This window comes from Carcharodon carcharias, chromosome 21 (genome assembly GCF_017639515.1).
Source record: "Carcharodon carcharias isolate sCarCar2 chromosome 21, sCarCar2.pri, whole genome shotgun sequence".
NCBI lineage: Eukaryota > Metazoa > Chordata > Chondrichthyes > Lamniformes > Lamnidae > Carcharodon > Carcharodon carcharias.
The window spans coordinates 34,562,219-34,582,536 of NC_054487.1; the positions used below are offsets into that span (position 1 = coordinate 34,562,219).

The 20,318-nt window shown below is 40.3% G+C and overlaps 1 protein-coding gene across 1 annotated transcript in view; it reads left to right on the plus strand.

The window, feature by feature from the left end:
* The window catches only part of phf21b (PHD finger protein 21B), a 249,813-nt gene extending 232,585 nt beyond the window's left edge, over nucleotides 1-17,228 (plus strand). Inside the window, exons 13-16 of the mRNA XM_041215898.1 lie at nucleotides 2,848-3,003; nucleotides 6,862-6,937; nucleotides 9,084-9,187; nucleotides 11,997-17,228. Coding sequence (XP_041071832.1) covers nucleotides 2,848-3,003; nucleotides 6,862-6,937; nucleotides 9,084-9,187; nucleotides 11,997-12,236 — 576 coding nt within the window. The 3' untranslated portion in view covers nucleotides 12,237-17,228. The remainder of the gene's footprint in view (nucleotides 1-2,847; nucleotides 3,004-6,861; nucleotides 6,938-9,083; nucleotides 9,188-11,996) is intronic.
* The last annotated feature ends 3,090 nt before the right edge of the window (nucleotides 17,229-20,318 follow it).

Here is a 20,318-nt window from a genome sequence, read left to right on the forward strand (position 1 = left end):
AGTCTTCTTTAACAGCACCTTCCAAACCCATGCCCACTACCATCTAGAAGGACAAGGGCAGCAGACGCATGGGAACACCACCACCTGGAAGTTCCCCTCCAAGTCACTCACCATCCTGACTTGGTAATAAATCGCCGTTCCTTCACTGTCGCTGGGTCAAAATCCTGAAACTCCCTTCCTAACAGCACTGTGTGTGTACTGGCACCGAATGGACTGCAGCGGTTCAAGAAGGCAGCTCACCACCACCTTCTTGACGGCAACCAGAGATGGGCACTAAATGCTAGCCCAGCCACCGAAGCCCACATCCTGTGAACGAATAAAAGAAAAGGTTGTGAAGGGCGCAGAAGGTGACAATGATGCATGACGCCCTCTGTGGACTATATTGCAGGGCTCCAGACCAGCTGAGGCACTGGAACCTCACTTTCAACATTATGATGGTTTGCTCTGCCAACCAAGGTGTGAAATGCAGCATGAGCCTCATTGTACCTTCTCTCTGCTGCGCTCTGTGGCAGTCACACGGGTGTTATCAGCCATGTCCTGCGCTTGTAGACCTGGCCCCTGAAGAGACAACCCTGCAGCCTCCCTGGACCCTAGAAGATGTCAGGGATCTGAGCCCTACTGAGAGCGTAGGAGTCGTGAACACTCCCTGGGAACCGTGCACAGAGCTGTAGGTTGCATTTGTGGTGGTTGCATACCAGCTGAGCATTCATTGAGTGGAAGCCCTTGCGATTGATGTAGTTGACTGCTTGTTGCCACAGAGATCTGAACAGCATGTGAATGGAGTTACCGGCACCCTGCTCCTGTGAGAAACCTGAATTTGGACAAATCCCAGCGCTCTTGCTTTCCTGGCTTTCCTGATCCTGGGTGAAATGCATAAAGCTGTGTACCTATGCAAATATGGCATCCATGACCTCGTGGATGCATTTGTGTTTGGAGGCTTGTGATATCCCACAGAGGTTACTTGTTGAGCCCTGGCGTAAAAATTGAGTGCTGCAGTTACTTTAATGGCCACTGGCAGTGGATGCCCTCCATGACCTCGTGGCATCAAATCCTACAGCAGGCAGCAGATGTGACCAACCAGTTCCCTGGACACACGCAGTCATCAGCGACACTGGTTCTCAGTCATCTGCAGGAACGACAAATGCCATCTATAGACCCTGGGTCTAGCTAGGAGTCGACCAGCGATGGCTCACCATGGCGCTTCGGTGGCGTGTGCAGGAGCTCTCACCACCCTTTCTCCTTGCGGGTGTTGCTCCTCCCTCTGTCCAGCCTGACACCTCTGTCGCTCTCTTCTCCTTGGTCTCTGCTCCCTGTAAACCAGCTAGGTCACCAGTTTCCAAGCTCCTTATGTATTCCTCCTGCAGGATGAAAGAGAGAGATGCGTGTGTTAGCATGCGTCTACGAAGGACCTCTCTCAGTTATGTCTGAAGGCCCTTTAATGCACCCTGTAGACCGCTGGCCACCACTTGGATGGCCAGAGTTTAGTGCGCTGCATGACTGCTCAAAACCCTATCTGCCTCTGCCCCACTCCATCTGACTGTTTGGCGGCGGCTTCGCCCATTGGACTGCATGCTGTGCCCTCAGCTCAGGCGACAACATTCTCCTAACCCACACTGCAGGGCTGCACTGTTAGCTTGAACCTTGGTGGGGGGAGTCTGGTCCAAACCTGAATGATGACATTTTAAGGGACTGTGAATGCCCCCACCAGTGACTGCTCCAAGGCCAGCTTTAGAAGGAGATTGTACAATATGCACAGTTGTCCAATTGTTCTGTAGTCCACTAAAATGCTCATTAGTTTGCAGTCTGTGCTTGAGGGGCAAAAATGCACGAAAAGTGCATTTGGTGGCACTTACATGCCTCTGTGTTGCTTGAGGTCTGACTCCAAGCATGTCAATGTGGCTGCACCTGAACTGTCTGAGCTGCAGAGGAAAGGCACTTCATACAAGGTGGCCGCTTCCCTGCCGCCGCTCCCCCACAACTTGCCCCACAGCATGCTGCCTTGCCTCCCCCAACTCAACTCAACCGCAGTGCAGCCCTTGCCCCGGCACCGCACTGTCAGCCAGCCAATAAAAAGCAACTTGCCAGTGCCCTCACCTGAATTTGTGGCGCCTCAAACTTGAAATCCAGTGGGCATCCTTTGCGAACGCTGCGCGCTGATAGCATATACTCATCTCCAAGTTCCCCTCGAAGTTCAGCTCTCCAGGTGAACGCCTGTTAAATGCTGTTGTGGAACACACCAGTGTGCAATCATGCCGACATGCCCAGAAGATGATTCTGGCATGGGAGGATGATTCTGGAGAGCAGGGCTTGTAATGATATACAGACATCCAGTGGTGGGAAACGCAGCCCACCATTGATGGGTAGAGTGGACAATCACAAACTGGTTTCACGACAGCATGAAACCGATTTTTGGCCCTCCCACCATATTGTCTGCTCACCTCCGCCATGATACCTGATACCAACGGGGACGGAACATTCCACCCATCGTGGCTGAAAAATTCAGCAGAGGCAAGTAAGTGAGGCAGAGGTGGTTTGCCATAGTTTTGTCGAAGTAACACCAGCAAAATGGGAGCAAGCTCCAAGCAGCCGTGGGAAGGGGAACAGATGTTGAAGGTGATAGAGGAGAGGATCAGGGTGAGGGAGCAGTCACTTCAGATTGCATTATGGGAGCAAAGGGGAAGAGGTGTTTGGTAGATGGAGGAAAGTTCGTGTGGAGTTGTGAAGGGCTTTAGGGTTTACAAATGTCTTAGCTCAAAGTTTCCAAACTTCCTTAGGGGTAACACTGTTTGCAATTTGCTAAAGTTCATTTCAGTTAATATAGTGATTTGTCTCTCCTTGATTTTACAGGATGATATCCATGAGGATTACTGTACAGTGTGCAAACGTAGTGGTCAGCTACTTCTGTGTGACACTTGCTCTCGTGTCTATCATCTGGAATGCTTAGAGCCCCCTCTCAAGACCATTCCCAAGGGGGTGTGGGTCTGCCCCAGGTGCCAAGAAAAGGTACAGGTTCAGCTTTTAATTGTTCAAAGACTTTGCTTATACGGATAAAATATCACATTTTTAAAGCATGATAGAACTTTAACATTGCCAGAGTTAGTTAAGGAAGTGAGTATCTCAGCTATACTTGGAAAGTCCCAGAATCATTATGCCTGAGTTAGCCAACCTCAACTGGAGTATCAAATAGCTCTTAGTCCTCCTATTTTAGGAAGGACAGTTCTGCTTCCAATTGCAATCCAGCATCCCCTGTTGGAAGTGTTCATGTGTATGTGTCAGGTGTGGATAAGTTTGGGCTCACCTGTAATGTTCTGCATGGTTGAATAGCCTGCTGATGTATAGGCTTACACGCAAAGAATGGCCATCTGTGTGATGCTCCTGATAATTCAACTATACTACCTAAGCTGCCTTATCTCTGACATTGACAACCCTTTTCCTTCTTTAGGTAATTTTATATAATCCCTTTTGAAAACCTTGAACTTATCCAAAATTCTGCTGACCTTAAACTATCACCTTTGTCCTTGCTGACCCACAATGGTACCCAGTCCTTCAATACCTTAAATTTACAATTCTTATCCTCATGTTTAAATCCATTTGTGGCCTCACCACTTAAATCCTTCTGCCTTTCCACCTCTCTCTCTGCCTTAAAGACTATCCTCTTTGGCATTTGGCCCCTTCCTCTTAATATTTCGTTCGGCTTCTAATTGAATTTTTTGGAGTACATCTTTGTGAATTACTTTTTTGTTTACCTTTCTGGATCTTGTACATTAAAGGTGTCATATAAGTGCAAGTTGTTGTATTGGTCTTGAACTTGAACATCACTTCCAAAACAGCTTTAACACCCACAGATCGTTATTCAAAGTGCCTACAGATTTACTCCACAGTGGCAGCTGGCCACCTAAACAAGCCTGCAACATGTAGTCCATACTTCTTTTTGTTTTGTGCACCAATGTCATCACAGGAGATTTACGCGTTAATAGTTTTGAAAACTTTATTCCCAACAAACAGAGCAAACCACATTTTGAGTGATTATGGAACCATGTATCCAGAAAGTACAAATGAAGCAAAACAGTTTGTGAAAGATCTGGAGCACATTCCCTTTGATGACAATTTGGATTCCATTTACAAAGCTGCATACAGTCTTGATCTGTGATAATTGAAGAGAGTAAATTAACCTTGGAACATATCAGACTAATATCCATCTGTACAGGTAGAATCAGACTTGCAACAGAGTGCTTGAAAAGCTGATAAGAGAGAGTACAAACTTTCACATTTATTGATTTAAAGAGTAGGAAAATATGCTGGAAATTTAAAGCAAAAACAGAACATATTAGAAACACAGAAGGACTGTTAGCATATGTGAAGAGCAAGAAAGTTAATGTTTCCAGTGTAATCCTTCAGCACTGGTAATAAGATGGTTATCATTAAAACAGACTCAAAACAAAGGTTGGAGGAGAGATTAAAACATACCTGTGATATGACTTAGGACCAGTTAAAACAAACGTAGACAGATAGATAAGATGATATCCTAGGGTAAGGAGTCTGAACAACCGGCAGACAGAGCAGAATCACAGTAAAGCGGTGCTTTGAGCTGTCACTCACCTTCCTGTCTTAACCATATGACCTCCCGGTTTTCCCGCAGTCAGTGACTGAGTTACATTTGCCGGCTGCTGCCTACACCAGGACGGTGCACAAACTTGCCAGGCCCAATCTCACATTCTGCCAAATGTATTTTCTAAGTTTGAAGAACGCTTTGGGGCCACTGTCTGCCCCTTTTTGTTTGGTGGCATTGATCCAGTGGACCCATCATAGCCTCTGGACTAGGAAGTCTCCTCTTCACAGTTGCTACCTCAGAGAAGGGGGAGCTCCTGACCCCAAATGAGATTTCTGTGACCCCATTGGGGTTTGCGACCCACAGTTTGGGAATGCCTGGATTAGAGGAAATTCGAGTAAATTGTTGTCTTGCACAGAATTTGGATACTGGACAGTGATGTCGGAGGAGGTTAATAGGTAGGTGTTGTAGCACTTGTATTTGCTAATCTCAGTGACGTCGCCTCTACACTGAGAAAACCATAAGTGGATTAAGTGACCATATTGTTGAGCATTCTGTCTCTAAGGATGACCCTTAGCTCCCTATCAATTGCCTTAATTTCCTGTCTCAATTCTATGCCTGTTCTGACCTCTCCATCTTAGGCCTTCTACATTATTCTAATAAAGCCCAATGCAAGCTCCAGGAATGGTATTGTATCTGTTCATAGGACCTCCTGCAGTCCTTTGGCCTGAAAATTCACTTTAATCATTTCTGACCTTAACTACAAATTCTGCTTTCTTCAAAATGGGGATTCTAGAGATTTGGGATTGAATTCATTGCATGGGGTGGAGAGAAAGAGAGCAAAGTGGATTAGCATTGTAGTGGAGTCCCTCCATGAGAATGCTGTTTGGTGGCAAAGGAGCCCCTGATCATAGTGCAGGCCTGTTTTCTTCAGATTTTTGCCAACTTCTCCTGGTTCACCTATTGTTGCCTCAGCAGTTCATATTTGTTGTTATTTATTTACACTGCTTCTCGGATTGGAGGTCTTGTGGGGCATTGGGTAGCGTCCCTACCTTTGAGTCAGGAGCTCCTGTTTTGAGTCCCACCCCAAGACTTAATAGCTAAGGAAGGTTTGTTCATAACATGACCAAATATGTTGATTGTCAATCTGCTAATCTTTCCTATACATGGCAGTGGTAGGTTGCAAAAGTGGGTGAGATTCCTGTTTAACCATGTGATAGAGAGAAAGTTGGAGCTTCTAACATCATTATCCATAGCTCTAGACTGCAGCATACATGTAAAAGTGCAAATTGCCACAGCAACTCTGACCCCCTGAATGATCGTTAACATGCCCACTTCTCAACATCTGATGGAAAGATTATCTCAACCATCTAAGGTTCCTTGTTATTTTTCAACAGATCACAGTTTATTCCTTGGTCAGAGGTGCTTTTCTTCTTAATTCTGGTTCTGTTTAAATAATAGTACTTTTTTTTTGGTTCTGATGAAGGGTTACATCTACAACATTAACTTGTCTATTTTCCCTCTTAATGCTGTTTGACCTGATGTACATTTCTAGCATTTACTGTTACATATTTTCTGATTGTGTCCAAAGATTCGGCCTATCTATCAAAAGGTGTAATGGAAATCCAAAGAAATCACTAAGCACACTTTCAAATCTGATCTGGCACCTTCAGTATGGCTAAGTTATTGGGTTTCCTCCTAAGTCGCTTATCAATACTTACCCTCTAAGATGTCAGCTGGAAGAACATCCCCTCTCAAACCTGATCAATGAAGTTTGAAATATTGTAGAAAATTGCCCAAATAATGCTCTGAATCAGGAAAAATTCTTTGAAATCTTATTCTTGTTTCTTTCCTGGTGCACCACCAGCTACTGGTCAACACGCTGTGATAACACTTCCCACATATCCTGTGCTCGAAGCATCTGAAGCACCAGGGTCCCATTAGAAATGATTCATCTCAAGAATGGGGAGTTTTCTTATACCATGTTTGCCTCTCAACCAACATCACCAAAAATAGATGAACTTCTCATTGATGGAATGGCTACCATGTTTGCCTCCATAAGGACAGTCACTATTCTGAAGTAACTCATTGTAGCAGAAGTGTTTTGAGATGTTCCTGAAAGACCTTAAAAAAGTGTAAATCCAAATATTTTCTTTTGGGCAAGTCAGCATAGAAAGCTCTTTTTTTTTGGGCCAGTTTATCTTTTATAATTTATTATTTCAATCAATATTCCCAGGACCTAATTATGGCTTTATTTAAGATTAGTAAATATTTTATTTGGTGCAAAAAATGTATCTTTCTTGCCCATACAGGTATTAAAGAAGGAAGATAATGTGTCGTGGCCTGGAACCCTCGCTATCGTCCATTCCTATCTTGCCCATAAAGCGGGTATGAAATCACAGTGCACATCAGATACTAGGAATGGCTTTTTAGTTACAGCCAAATTGATACAACATTAGATTACTGGATAACTGTCAAGATAACCAGATTTCAAATCCCAGACCTGACTGACATTTGCCTTCCCATCTTTCCAGAGAATGGGCAGATTTTCAACTTGCCACCGAGACATAAAGCTTACGTTGTCGATCAGCTGCCTTTTACAGAAAGTGTTTGAATTTCATTTCCATTTAAATAAATGAAACCAAGAATTGGGCAATTTCTATTACAGGTCGCTAATCCTTAATAGTAGTTTTACACTTTGGCAGCAAGTTGAATGTCTGCACCAGTGAGTTTCTACTATACTTGAAAGGGCAGCCTGCAGTAATGGAGGAAAACCTGTGAGGAATTCCTTCACGTTTGGCAAAATTGAACATCCTAGTAATTTGGCTATACCTTGAAACTATCTATTAACTAGAACATCGCAGCTTCCAAAGGGAGCATGTGTTGATATGGAGAGTGTGGGGAAGAAGAGGAATGCATTAAATCTGTAAAAGATTGCATTAGCACTTTGATAAACAAAAACTGAACTTAATTTTCGTAAATACTGATAAAATGATATTAGGGATGTGAGTTGGAATTTCTTTGTTCTTATTATGTATCCTACTTTTGCCTCTGTCACCATGACTGCTTCTTTATCAAGAAGAGCTGAATAATGTAGGCCACATCTACCTTCATAGCCTCTGTTACTGTCATTGTATACTGATCAAGGAAATGTGTATAGGTGGTAACAGTTCTTTTCAGTTGTTCCTCATGCACTTGAAAAATCCACATTCCCACGATACTCTCTTCCAGAAAATAAATATGTTCACCAAATAAAGGCAAATCAGCTTAATGGCAGTGAAATATGGAATCTGAATTGAAACTTTAGAAAGTTGATGAATAGGGGTAGCAGTGCTGACTTGGAATGGCTGCTGAACCTGTAAGTGTAAGAGAGTTTAGTTAACATGCACAGCTGAAACCAAGACAGTATTGGCTTAATTACTTTGTTTCTTGATATAATTTAATTTTCTCCCAACAGTCAAGACTGAAATTCCTCAGGCTAGTATTTCAATAATGTAATCAGCATTTTTTAAGCAAACATCTTCAAACATTAACATAAAAACGGCATAACAATATAATGTTTACTGACAATTTCTTGTAGCTTTTTTATTTAAAATAATGCCCTAATGATTCTTCAGAATCTCTGATCAGTACTTTGAAATTCAATTAAGCATAAAATAATACAGCTGACAGAAATGCATTAAGGATTAAAACTCAGTTTTCATTTACTCGTTCATGTGACATTGCTGGCAAGGCCAGCATTTATTGCCCATCTCTGTTTGCCACTGAGAAGCTGGTGGCAAGCTGCCTTCTTGAACCACGGCAGTCCATGTGGTAAGGTACGCTGACAGTGCTATTAGGAATGGAGTTCCAGGATTTTGACCCAGCGACAGTGAAGGAACAGCAATTTTGTTCCAAGTCAGGATGGTGTGTGGCTTGGAGGGGAACTTCCACATGGTGGTGTTCCCATGCACCTGCTGTCCTTTGTCTTTCTAGGTGGTAGAGGCTGTAGGTTTGGAAGGTGCCGTTGAAGGATCATTGGTGAGTTACTGTAATGCACCTTGTGCAAGATACACAATGTTGCCACTGTGCATCGGTGGTGGAGGGATTGAATGTTGAAGGTAGTGGATGGGGTGCCAATCAAGTTGGCTGCTTTGCCCTGGATGGTGTCGAGCTTCTTGAGTGTTGTTTGGAGCTGCACTCATTGAGGCAAGTGGAGAATATTCCACCACACTCCTGACTTGTGCCTTCTTGATGGTGGACAGGCCTTGGGGAGTCAGGAGGTCCACAGGATTCCCAGCCTTTGACTTGCTTTTGTAGCCACAGTATTTATATGGTTGATCCAGTTAAGTTTCTGGTCAATGGTAACCAACCGTGCCCCAGGATGTTGATAGTTGATATTACATTGGACTGAATATCTGATCTAAATGTCTGTAGGACACTGCAGTGAAACAGAAGTTGTTTGTAGTTACATGTAGCTGCAAAAAAAAATGTAGCATTCAAATGTTTAGGTTTAGAAAATAGGTACCATTTTAAGTTGTTGCTACTTTCACAGTGAAAGAAGAGGAGAAGAGGAAGCTGTTAAAACGAGGGAGCGAGTTAAAGAGTGAACATGAACAGCTGGAGGTGAAGGACAGACTGCTCAGTAATGCTGTCACGGTGAGATTACATAACTATAACAATCCCTTATGTATATTGGTAGTAGTTGAATGGGTAAAGAATCCATTATGTACTTGTTCCTTCCCATTCCTTTCTCTTTTCCTTTTTCTTTCTCCTCTCTTCACTGTCCAGTGATTGTAGGATGGCATTGCCCATTTCTTAATGCAGGTAAGAAAGCAGTGAGGCTACGAGATTTTCTGCAACCACTACCTTGAGTGACAAAAAAGAACATGTGCATTTGCATACTGAGACCATATTTACATAATTTTCTTTTTTACTCCCCCATTCCCCTCCAACCCCCCAAGCTCCCCATCCCCAAAGAGTCTTGTTCTTATGAGACTTTTCTATCCAGCAGCCTGTCAGAAATGTGATTAAACTTTGGTAATGAAGATAAGTTCCAGTACCATCACGATTATAGTTCATCAAGCATGCAACCACCTAGCTGGAAGTTCAAATTTGACTTACTAGCTCATTCAAGTGCTTTTTTGTTACAATAACCAACTTAAAGTTTTTATCATTTATGACTGGCAAACTTTGAAGAGCTAATGCAACAGGACAAAAAATACTGCCCCTACTCTTGCTTGCATGAGCTTACTTGAAGACACACACATCTCTCATGTATAGCTGTAGATGAGATGCTGGTTGTGTGAAATTCAAAGTATTTGGAGAAAGGAGTATATTGCAGTATAATTGCTGAAATCTTTAAACATTACACTCAAACAATTCTGTAAGATTCTGTTTCAATTACAAAGATTTCAGATATAGAACATCAGGCAATGCTCTGTTGCAGTGTGTTCCAGTAGGATGGACTACTATCAAAACAGGTGTGGAACAAACTGACAAAAGAAAAAAATAAAATTGCTTGCGATTCAGCCCACAGTGAATAGTAATGCAACCTTTTTAGAAATAACAATTTGAATTTGTGATTTCTTAATCATACATAATTCTATTAAAATTTCATAAAGATGAAATGACATTTCAAGAATACAGCCCTAGTTCCATTGTCAAAGTAGATTGTAATTCAAGACTACATCAGTAAACATATTGGTTTGAGAGTTATAAAAGCAACTGAAAGCATGTTTAAGTAACATTGGACAAAGAACAAAGAAAAGTATTTTGTGTATCAACATGTTAATTATTTTCAGTTCAGTCGTACTGTATATCTGCTGTTATATTAAAAGTCATGTCAGCACACAATGCTGTTTACAAACATTATACCTGTGAAGAGGGTATCCCTTCCAATCCAGCAACTATCACATAGGTCAGTTGAAGAGGAGAAGTTACAATCCCCGATCACACAGTGACCACAGAGACTCAGGCTTCCTTTAACTGGTTTTATTCAAGCATATGCAAGGGAGCCGCAATCATTCCTAAGAATGAAGACACAGCTCCCAGATTGATTACATTTCATTACTTTTGTATTTTTTCTTATCATAATACATTTGAATACATCCAATCAGAAACCGACACACCGATCTCATGCTAACTATTGAGTACATAAACATGTGATTTTGCTGACCAATTATTCTAAAGGTGGTATACATAATTATATTATCCAATCAAAATTAAAACACATACACAAATACCTTGGTTCTCACAGCTGAAGACTGTGTTTCATCAAAGCCCCTCTTTGTCCATTGTATGTCTTCCCATATCTAAGCTAAAACCATCTGCCCCTTCCCTATGTGAGAGAGGAGTGCACTTAATTTATTTTATGTCCTGCTTGTGTTTTCAGCCTGACTCTCAAGGCTGTGCAATGTTCATCTGGTAATCGTCAACTCTTAATGTGCTTAGCAGCCATGTCTGCCTGGAGATTTTAAGTGTTCGTCAGTAAATTCTTACAGTGTTCTCTTTTAGCATTTTTATTTTTCCCCTAACAACCTGGTTGTCACATTGTTGGGTCATCATTTTGTGTAAACTCTCCCATTATAAATTCCCACTTCAGCATTTCCCATTTAGTTTTCCAATCTAACTTTTTCTCGTCTTCCAATTTTTTTTTGCAATAGTAGTTCTATTATACAACAAACTTCAAACAAAATAAATTGTATAGTGAGCAACAGGTAGAATATCATCCATATTGTGCTGTCAACGCAAGTTTAATTTAGTCTCAGTGTCTTACCTCATCCTAATGCAGACAGGATTCTGAGTTTTAATTCTTGAGGATGGTTGGCGGGGCGGGAGTGCGTCATTAAAATCAAGGGAGGAAGTGATGTTTCAGTTTTCCAAGAGGTTAGGCTGTAGTTGGAATATTGGGTGCAATTTATTGTAGAAAGGATTTTAAAGCTATAGAAAGGAAATAGCAAACATTCATTAGAATATCACTAGCAATGAGAGGTAATAACTTATGAAGAAAGGCTTGAAAAATGTTGATATTTGAGGGACTTGAAAAGATGAATAATAAATATTATTTCCACTGTTTTGAAAATTGGTAACTAAGGGAAATAGACTCAAGATTACCAGTAGAAAAAGGGAGGGGCAAGTTAGAAGAATATTATTCATACAAAAAGTTATTAGAGTATGAAATGCTTTACCATAAATGGCTGTTGAGACAGAGATTACAATATTAAAAGGAAAAACCCTGATTTTTTTTTCAAAAGAATAAGAAAAGGGTAAAGGAAAGTTTAGGGGACTTTGATTTGAGTAGTAATCTTCACTGACGAGTTACCATTGGCCTGAAAGGCTGAATGGTCTGTTCTGCGGTCAGATTATTATGTATGTATGTAGACTAGAACAGTGTTTGTTGAGCAGCTTTCTAATCAATGAAAATGCCAACTGAAAAACTGTTGTCTAACTTTTATTTACTTAACAGAAATGTTTAGAACTGAAAACAAATCTCATAGCTAAACAGAAAGGAACTCAGGCCTCTTTGGAACGTGTGAAAACCCTGATTAGACTGATGCAGAGCGAGCAAGTGATCCAGGTTACAATGATGACAACCACAGCCACCTCTCGAGCATCCCCATTGGTTTCCCTCCCATGGATCAAGCCTTCAGCTGCCGTAGTGACCCCTCCAACCACCTTGAAGCAGCAATCGCAAGGAAAGAACTAAAGGAACTGGACAATTCCATATTTAATTACTGTCGTTTGGGAATATTTACACAATTTTATGTGTGGAAACAGTGGGGTTTGATAACTGAGCGATGCAGTACAGTATGCAGAGACTGTTGGAGCAAAAAATGCACCATACAGGCAGTTTGTATTGTGACCGCAATACTTTAAGCCACTACATTGAGAGCTGAAGAGATTTTAATTTTTTTATTTTATTTTTATGTTGGCCTTAACCTACTGATTCTGGAACCAGAAAATGGCCACTGAAAAAAGAGTTTTTGACTTCTCCAAGCAGGTGTTTTGAACACCAGTTTGCCTCATGAGAGAGAGAAGAAAACAATGGAACATACTGCAGTAGATTGACAATAAACGCAACAAAGCTGTAACATATAAAGCGTTTTCCTGTGAAATGGGGATCTGTTTTTTAGGACTGTACATTACTGTAACTAAATCCAAACATGCAAGACAATGTCTGACATATTTATTCAGGTGACGCGCAAAAAATGGTTTTATTGTGTATGTATGAGTCTTCAGAGCATTCAAACAAAGTTTAATTTTTTCAGTATTAATATAGGTAAGAAACACATATTTAAAGTAAAGTATGAGGTTAGTATTTAAGGTGGGATAATAAGTACAGTATTTTCCTGCTAATGCCTATGGAACATGTTTTATCAAGTATTTAAAGGATACAGATGCAAAACATTTTTTGCAACTTCTCTTATTGTTGACATTTTTGTGCAGATCACTTCTTAAACCATATCGTGGGTATTTTAGGGAAGCCATGTTTTCTTTATTTCATTTTATTTTTGAAGTACTGTATTGGTTTGCCAGATTTATATTTTAAAAAATGCCAAAAATGTGTTTCTTCCTCCTCCAGTACTGTATTTGTATCACAGAAAAGTGACAGTTTAGCAAACCCTGGGACAGTGATAAAGTTGGGGGGTCGGGTGGTGGGGGGGAAAGAGGAAGGGGAATATCTGCTACATGGTACATGAATCTGCCTCAGAATCATAATAAATAATTGGCATTGAAAATGTCAATGCTGGAGTCAAGGGACACAAATTTTAAAAGGGTCTACAGATTTTTGTGGACCTTCTTTCCTTTCCTATTTAGTAAATGATACTCCAGTAGGCTTTGATTAATTTAGGACAGCTACTTGATCCACTAGCTAGTCTTCCTGATAATAAAGGGTCTGCACCTCGGGAGGCCACAGCTATTTGGCATGGGAAGCTTTAGGCCTGCTCTGGCAGTGCATGGTCCCTTCAACCATTTTCACAATTCCGGGAAAAACTGTGCAGTGCAATGCAAATCTATTTTATTACAGTCAACACTTCAATGAACAAGATTTTATATTCTTTTACTGGTGAACAAAAATAAAGAGAACCACAAGATGCTACTGGTTTAATGCCAGTATGCATTCCAATGTGGCTTGCAATGTAAATGTTTCAGGTTAAATGTTTTTTGATGACTAAAGAGAAAACAAATTGTTCAGTTATAAAATATTAAACGGTTGAGTTTTTTTTGGGAGGGGAGGGTGGAAAGAAGTCTTGGCCTGTTAGCATAGATGTTCAAAGGAGCTGTCCAGTGGATAGTGTGCATTGAAACTGAATTCATCTTAATTCTGCCAATGTAGTTCTTTTTTAAAAAAAAATTAAAACTGAATTGTGAAATCTGCTTGTACATGCTTTTATGAAACAATTTGTTGTCAGGTAACTGCATCCCATGCTCCAATAAAAGAGGTGCATTGACTTTCATAAGGTGTAGCTTCAAAGCATATCTGAACAATCAAGTCATTTAGCATTTCCTTTTGCATACCCTAGCTTTCTGAATTCAGTTCTAACTAATATTTCATTGCAGTATTACAGAAAAGGCAAACACAGTTGGATATACAAAAAATATTAAGCTATCAAGCCTGTCTTTTTCTATATATTGATAAAAGAGGAGACTAAAAAAGACACCTGCCCTGATGGCTCCTTAAACCTCTGTATTTGGAATCTCCAAATAAAATGTTCAGTGTGCCATATCTGTTAACAGCAAGGTTCACTCTTCCCTCCTCCCCCTTATGAAGAAAAGAGCAAATATGTGTACATATGAATATAATTGTCCCCACAGAGTTCCTTTTTATTCAAGCCCACCCATGAATTGATATTTTCAGTTGCACATGCATGCACTATTGTATTTCAAGTATCAGCCACCTCAAAAATCTCACAGGAATTTTTCGACCATTCTGACAATGCACCAAATTGAATGCGTGTAGGTGAAGTATATAACCTGCTGGTGATTTTTAATTTAATTTATCTAATGTGAAATAAATGAGTATTTTACTTGTACAGGGTTCTTTCAGGCTCCACTTCAAAAAAGTGAAACATTTAATTTTAAAATATAAATAATAAAGCTGCACTTCATAGTTTTCAGGGTGAAATACAATATACTGTACAAGCATAGTGGGGCCCTTGTTTGTAGAGACATTGAAGAATTATACAGTGCCCATACTGTGGGTGAATTTTTTTAAATGGTCTACAGCTCCAGGGATATTTGACTACATGCTGGAATTTGTAAAAAGATAAGAATTCCGAAAGTGAGAAAGCCAAAAAAAAAAGTTAACTTGCTCAATTCTAAGTCTGGATACCTTCTATGTGTTGGGCCTTGCCCTTATTCTCCCATTTTCCAATCAGAAGCATTTCTCAGGTAGAGACGAACCAAAATAGATGATTGGAGTGCATGGTGTTTTAGGCCCAATAGCTAACGTGGAGTTGTACTTTTTAAAAAAAAAGCTGTATTTATTTCTTTTTATTACAACTAATTTCAAACTTTAAAGGAGCAATCACAAGTTGTACTCTAAACAATTCTTGTACTTTGACTGTAGCTCTCTAGCAAGTGCCACAATTTAATTTTACTAAAGTTTTAATGAATAGTTTTTATTTTTAAGAGTAGTTAGTCTAGTATGGAGGAGTTAGGTGGGAAAGTAGTTTTATGTGATTTCATTGTGTGCTAAAGTTTGTTACACAAGTAATATCAGATTCTAAATTATTACAGGGTGGTTGAGTGGATCTTTATCAAATGCTTCAGTGTAGTAGTTTCAGGTTTTTAAAACCTTTACTTTTTGCTGGAATGTTCCTTAAGGACGAATTGCTAAGATAACAAAAGTCAACTACAGATATAAAGCAGAAAGAATCTGAAGGAAATCAGTTGCATTGTATTTTCAACATGCTACAAGCATGCATAAAAAACACTCAGGCTTCTCAAAAGCACACTGCGTTCAGTGCAAAGATTTTGACAGCATTCCAAATGTGTAGTAGTGTATTGAATGCGTGATTTGTTACCACAGTAGCGGAACAATCTTGCACTAAATATCCTTAGGTGCCATACATGTAAGAGCCTTAAGTAACAAATTTCTGTTGCAGTTATTTTAATATCCCGTTATATATTCATGTATGACTGAAAGATGGTCAAGGATATCACTGAAGCATTGTTATATTCATGTCTTCTGTTATGTTGAAAAATGATAAGACTTCACAGAATACTCCACTAGAAGAAACAGTTTGTATTCATCGTCTGTTTATTCTTTTTTCATGGTACAGCCTTCACGTTTCTGCCACAAATCCTACAAAACATTATTTCAATGCTATTTGCTGGATAAGTGAGTTATCTGAATAAGTAACCCACAACTTATGCAGAAACTGCTATATATGAACAGCAGATTTATTTTAAAAGATGCAAAATAAGAAACTGTATTTAATTTGTGCTGTAGATATATTTGATGTTTTTTCTTCTGAATGGGCCTTTTTTAAATCCCTTAGCCAACAAGCATGCAGAGTGCCTTTAAAGGCAGAAATTTAAAAAGGGCGGAAAAGCACAGCCACACCACCTCATAGTACATTGTAAATACAATTAGAGAAAAACATGGTAGTGCTTGTGATCATGTTACACTTGGTTGGGTGACTAGGTTAATCGATGTACAGAAAATACAGTAGAGAGTAGGATGCCTGCTCTTCTCGTTTAAAAAGGTTCACTTGGCAGAGCAGTGCTAAGCAGATTAATGGAACTGAGAAACGTTGTCACAATTGTTTATTGTGTAAAAGAAATGTCTTAAATAAACTGGGACAAAGAGAAAAAGAGAAAAAAAATTAAAAATCAACATTGTATCACACAAATGGTCTTTTTATTTTTTCTATTTACACTTTGAGTTTTGTCACGCTGTTGAATGTGTTTTACCATGATAGTTCATGGCTGGAAGTAGAAATCTTAACCTAGGCATTGTATCTTATCTGTAGTTTTATATGTCAGTTTCTAAATGGGAACCACTCTCAGTCCTCTATCTTGTACAAATAGGCTTACCATTAATTTTTCCACTACTTCCTGACACCTTCTATTCACTTAATTTATTAAAGTAACATCTGAGTTCAGAAGTTCAGTTGAGTGGAGAAATCCAACCTGTGCTACCTTTCTGTGGTATTGCATGCTGATCCTGGTTATTAATTTTGATTTATTCTGACTCTTTACCTAAAATAGAAGACCAGCTGTATCTGAAATTTTTGCTTACATTGCTCATTACCTATATGCATGGAACAAAATATTTAGATGGGCATTAGTGCTTTACTTTTTTCCTCTCAAAATATGACAAAGGTGCACACTAACCACTGGATGGGTGCTCTACTTAAAGCAAAAAGTTTAAAATATATATATAATTCTTAAGTAATCACTATTGAATGAATATTCTTTGTTACACATTTGTAAGAAAACAAGTCAGTATTATACTGTTCTACTACTTTGTTGATATCTGTGTGGCTCTGCCCATGGTCAAAGTACAAATGATATGTTGAGTGGATTTGTGAGCATTTTGTTCTAAGGTGTGGTAGTGTAGCAATAAAAAAAAACAAAAAGCATTTAAAAAAAAAAAGCTTACAACAAGACGCAGAAAATGTTTGGATGACAAATTTGTAAATGAATTACGTTTTCTTTTTAAAAATCCATGTATTTACAGATGCTTCATGTAAAGGCAAAATATTCTGAATGAAAAACAAGCTGTTTGTTGACATTTGGTGCTTATTGTATTTTTTCCCCCTTCTGTTCTGATTTGTATTTCTTTTAGTCCCACACCCACCCAAAAAAGTTTTTTGTTTATTATATAGGTATCCCTGTTCCAACCTCAGATTAAAATACTGAGAGGTGGATTATGGTAGCACAAGGTCAAATTCGCTATCATAAATATAATCTACTTACTTTTAGATTCTTTTTCTCTTCCACTCTTCACCCAGCTTCCATGATTTCCTCATACTTATATAGTATATGTTCTGTTAGCCATTCTCTAACTTGTAGTACAGTTGCTTTAGACTGTGAATTTGTCCACGACTGTTATCAGTGTGCATAATAAATCGAGTAGGAGGACTGAGATGGAGATTACTGGCAATGACTATGATTCTGTTTTTCCAAGCGAGAGTGCTTCTTTTGAATCAATAGTCCAAACTGACTGAAAAGAACCAACTGAGTAAGTGCAAGTGACTTGGATGTATTTATCAAATCATAGGGCATGATTTTATCTAAGCAAACCTGCATGCAATAGGGAGGGTGGTAGTTGATCTGGATTTCACTTATAATTGATGCAGCCTTTACCTTGCCTTTTTAACTCAGCCATGGCATTACCACCCTGCTTCTGGGTTTCGTGACCAGAGGGTGGCAGGATGATTTTTTAAATTTATTCATTCATGGGATGTGGGCATCACTGGCATAGGCCAGCATTTATTTCCCATCCCTAATTGCCATTGAGAAGATGGTGGTGAGCTGCCTTTTTGGAACACTGCAGCTCATGTGGTGTAGGTACACCCACAGTGCTGTTAGAAAGGGACTTCCAGGATTTTGATCCAGTGACAGTGAAGTATATTTCCAAGTCAGGATGGTGTGTGGCTTGGAAGGGAACTTGCAGTTGGTGGTGTTCCCATGCATTTGCTATTCTTGTTCTAGGTGGTAGAGGTCATGGATTTGGAAGGTGCTGTCGAAGGAGCCTTGGTGAATTGCTGCAGTGCATCCTGTAGATGGTGCACAGTGCCACACTGTGGATCAGTGGTGGAGGGAGTGAATGTTTAAGTTGGGGATGGGGTGCAAATCAAGCGAGTTGCTTTGTCCTGGACGGTGTCAAGCTTCTTGGGTATTGTTGGAGCTGCACTCATCCAGGCAAGTAGCGTATTCCATCATGCTCCTGACTTGTAGATGATGGACAGGATTTTGGGAGTCTAGTGGTGAGTAACTCTCCACAGAATTCCCAGCCTCTGACCTGCTCTTGTACCAATGTATTTATTTGGATAGTCCAGTTCAGTTTCTGGTCAATGGTAACCCCCAGGATGTTGATAGTGGAGGATTTAGCAATGGCATTGCCATTGAATGTCAAGGGAAGATGGTTAGATTCTCTCTTGTTGGAGGTGATCATTTCCTGGCACCTGTGTGGCATAAATGTTACTTGTCACTTATCCACCCCTGAATATTGTCTAGGTCTTGCTACATATGGACACAGTTTGGTTCAGTAGTTGAGGAGATGTGAATGATGTGGAACACTTTAATCATCAGTGACCATCCTCATTTCTGACCTTATGATGGAGGGAAGGTCATTGATGAAGTGGCTGAAGATAGTTTGGCCTAGGACACTACCCTGAGGAACTCCTGCAGTGATGTCCCAGGACTGAGATGATTGACCTCCAACAACCAAACCATCTTTTGTGCGAGGTATTCCAACCAGTGGAGAGTTTCCCCCCTGATTCCCATTGACTCCAGTTTTGCTAGGGCTCCTTGATGCCATGGTCAGTCAAATGTTGCCTTGATGTCAAGGCAGTCACTCTCACCTCACTACCTGAGTTCAGCTCTTGAGTCCATTTTTGGATCAAGGCTGTAATGATGTCAGGAGTTGAGTGGCCCTGGCAGAACCCACACTGAGCGTCAATGAGCAGGTTATTGCTGAATATGTGCTGCTTGATAGCATTGCCAACAACGCCTTCTGTCATTTTGCTGATGTTTGAGAGTAGGCTGACAGGGCAGTAATTGGCCAGGTTGTATTGGACCTGTTTTTTGTGGCCAGGGCATACCTTGGCAATTTTCCAGATTGCTAGATAGATGCCAATGATGTAGCTGTACTGGAACAGCTTGGCTATGGATGCAGCTAGTTCTGGAGCACAAGCCTTCAGTACGGTTGCCAGAATGTTGTTAGGGCCCATAATCTTCGCAGTATCCAATGCCTTCAGCTGTTTCTTGATATCACATGGTGCGATTTGAATTGGCTGAAGACTGGCATCTGTGATGCTGGGGACCTCAGGAAGAAGCCACGATGGATCATCCACTGAAGATGAAGATCTCCATTGAAGATGGTTGGAAATGTTTCAGTCTTGTGTGAGGAACTAAGACCTCACCCTGTAATTTTTTATATATAGAGATATGCTCATTGCTATGTCTAAAAATTTAAAACTGGACAAAGACCTAAAATGGCTGAATCTGGGTCTGTGACCCTTGAACAAAAGGAGCTACCTGGCAGTATCAGGGAAACTCGTGCATCATCATCTCTGAAGAGCCATAAACAATACATTGTGGGCTGCACAGACCAAATTCAGAGAGACCTATACAAAGGGCATCTGTATTTCATAACCCAGGCTGGCCAGTAAGAAGCTGCCCATAAGCTACGACAAATATCTCGCAATCTGCCTTTCAATTCCTAATAGTTGAGACATTCAGTGATCTCGGGGACCCAGATGAGGGGATACATATTCCTTGTCAAAGCCAGAGTGGAGAGGTGGGAGTTACATGACATGGACCTCTAGCTTGTGGAACCAGTAATATTGGCTTGTTGAACTGCAAAGTCTGTCTGCTCTTTTATCATCTGACTAGCAGCCTCACACGAGGAGCTCTGATCCATGTTGGACACTTGTCCCCATCTACACTGCTTCTGCTGGAAATTCTGTACCATTTTCTAGAAGACTAATTTATCTCTGCATGCCTATCTTATCGTGTGAAGTCAACACCAGCATCGCTTTTCAGCTCACCAACCTCCATGAAGGAATACCTCATTGGACTTTTATTCTGGACTCTGGAACACATATGCAAC